The sequence below is a fragment of the Cynara cardunculus genome, assembly GCF_001531365.2.
Source record: "Cynara cardunculus var. scolymus isolate 2C chromosome LG 6, CcrdV1, whole genome shotgun sequence".
NCBI lineage: Eukaryota > Viridiplantae > Streptophyta > Magnoliopsida > Asterales > Asteraceae > Cynara > Cynara cardunculus.
The window spans coordinates 20,130,551-20,132,455 of record NC_037533.1 but is presented as its reverse complement, the minus strand read 5'-3'; the positions used below and the strand labels follow the sequence as shown (position 1 = coordinate 20,132,455).

Below are 1,905 nucleotides of genomic sequence, written 5' to 3'. Positions count from 1 at the left end.
ATACTTACCGTTGTATATATATAAATCTATATATACATAAATACCTGTTTTTAGGTATAATATGTTCATCATGTCCCTTTCAAACTTATGGTACCATGAGATACATTAATCTGTCCATTATCAAGATCTACCTTCTTTGGTGCAATAATGTAGTRAATAACCATGCTTGAATGTATCTGTGTGCCTGCTGTTGCAATGCATACATACATAYCCCTGTGTGCACATACATACCCCTGTGCCTGCTACAATGCATACGTACCCCTGTGTGCCTGTTGTTGCAATGCATACATACCCATGCTGTTTTGTTTCAACCGTAAACTGTTTTGTCCTGCTGTTTTTTTTTCAACAGTAAATTGTTTTGTCCTATTGTTTTGTTTCAACTGTTTTGTCCTGCWATTTTGTGCAACCTTTTAAGCCTATTATTTTGATATTAATTATGCGGCTATCTAAATAGTATAATTTCATTTGTGTAAGATGGTTATGCATGCAGTTTGGGTCATTGGATCCACTTGAACATCAATTTAATTTCATTATCGTTCCGGTTTGTTGATCTTGTTTTTCTCTAAAATGRCATTTGAACCTTGTGATGTATTTACGGTTCTTAAGCTAAATGATTGCATTTTGATACCTCTTTCTGTGTGTGTAGATTGCTTTTATTCTACAGCAAGAAAATCTTATTTAAGATCAACTATGTCCAAACAGCAACTGTCCAAACAGCAGCTGTCGCCAAACAGCAGCTGTCGCCAAACAGCAGCTGTCGCCAAACAGCAGGTGTCCAAACAGCTGCTGCGGCCAAACAGCAGCCCGTGAAGAAGCTGTCCAGCAGCAAAAGGGCGAGGCAGCAGTCATGTTCTACTTCTCTACCCGTTTGGACTGCACGTTCTACTTCTCTGCCCTTTATGGATGCCTACCATCTTACCTCTAAGGCAACATGTGGGGACCACTTATCTTAGTACAGTTGTCCCAATTGTTAAAAACAATCTTTTTACAAAAACAATGTTACATGTAGTCATTTGATATGTTGACATGGTTTATTGGGTGTGTAGACGGTGCTGAATAGAGTGAATACCGTAACCAACATGACCTACAAAGACGATCCCACTATTTTTGCTTGGGAATTGATGAACGAGCCGAGATGTCCATCGGATCCTTCGGGAGATAAACTACAGGTATTTATTCCATTCATGAAAACCAATCGGCATATGTGCGCTTTGAACTAAGTAAATGGACCAAAGGGTCTTTGACCCAACGATATACAGGTTATAGGTAGATTGGCTTGAGCACTCATAAATTGTAAGTCCTGGCCAATGCTTTTTGAGTATTCTTGGACTGTCGTTGTTGAAATCATTACACACTTTTTACTTGTAACGATCTATTTATTAGGTTCGATTTTCGTTTGAAACACACTAATACTTTGACTAATGTTCTACCATTTTCCTTCAGGTTTTAAGCAAGTGTGATTATGATGGCGTTGTTGCTCATATATTCTGTTTGAGGAGTCTGCCGACTTTGTATAAAAAGGATAACTGCAGGTTTAATATATTCTTCTGTTTTATGATGCGTAAATTGGAAAATGTTAAACTTGAAATCATATGTAGGTTTTAAATATTCATTTTGCTAATGAAATGTTTTGATGGCTTATTGACTTGTTGTAGATAAAGAGGGAAATTGTCACAGTTACCGGTTCACATGAAATTATTGCATTATGGCTAACWCCTTTGCAGACACCTTGCAATTAGACGAGGCTTCGTCATCTGTGCAAAGTAACAAACGTGGTTCTACTCGGACAGACTATAAAAAAGTTAGAAAAGAGATGACAGGTGATTGGTAGAGTATCWAGTTTTGCGAGGAGTTTAGGACGGATGTTAGAAAATGGATTTATAGATTGATTGAATGTTGGGGATT

At 37.5% G+C, this 1,905-nt stretch overlaps 1 protein-coding gene across 1 annotated transcript; it reads left to right on the top strand.

Moving 5' to 3' along the window:
* Positions 1 to 887: 887 nt before the first annotated feature.
* Positions 888 to 1,905, top strand: LOC112514912 (mannan endo-1,4-beta-mannosidase 6-like). The gene is made up of 4 exons (XM_025121552.1): positions 888 to 933; positions 1,047 to 1,169; positions 1,444 to 1,532; positions 1,656 to 1,905. Exons 1-4 carry the CDS (start codon positions 904 to 906, stop codon positions 1,657 to 1,659), a joined length of 246 nt encoding a protein of 81 aa, XP_024977320.1. The 5' UTR covers positions 888 to 903; the 3' UTR covers positions 1,660 to 1,905.

What these genes read in the sequence shown, in the direction of transcription:
- LOC112514912 (XM_025121552.1), top strand. Translation starts at nt 904, where the DNA reads ATGCCTACCATCTTACCTCTAAGGCAACAT. An exon ending in TCTTACCTCTAAGGCAACAT is followed by an intron (nt 934 to 1,046) that starts GTGGGGACCACT and finishes TTGGGTGTGTAG; the next exon opens with ACGGTGCTGAATAGAGTGAA. An exon ending in CTTCGGGAGATAAACTACAG is followed by an intron (nt 1,170 to 1,443) that starts GTATTTATTCCA and finishes ATTTTCCTTCAG; the next exon opens with GTTTTAAGCAAGTGTGATTA.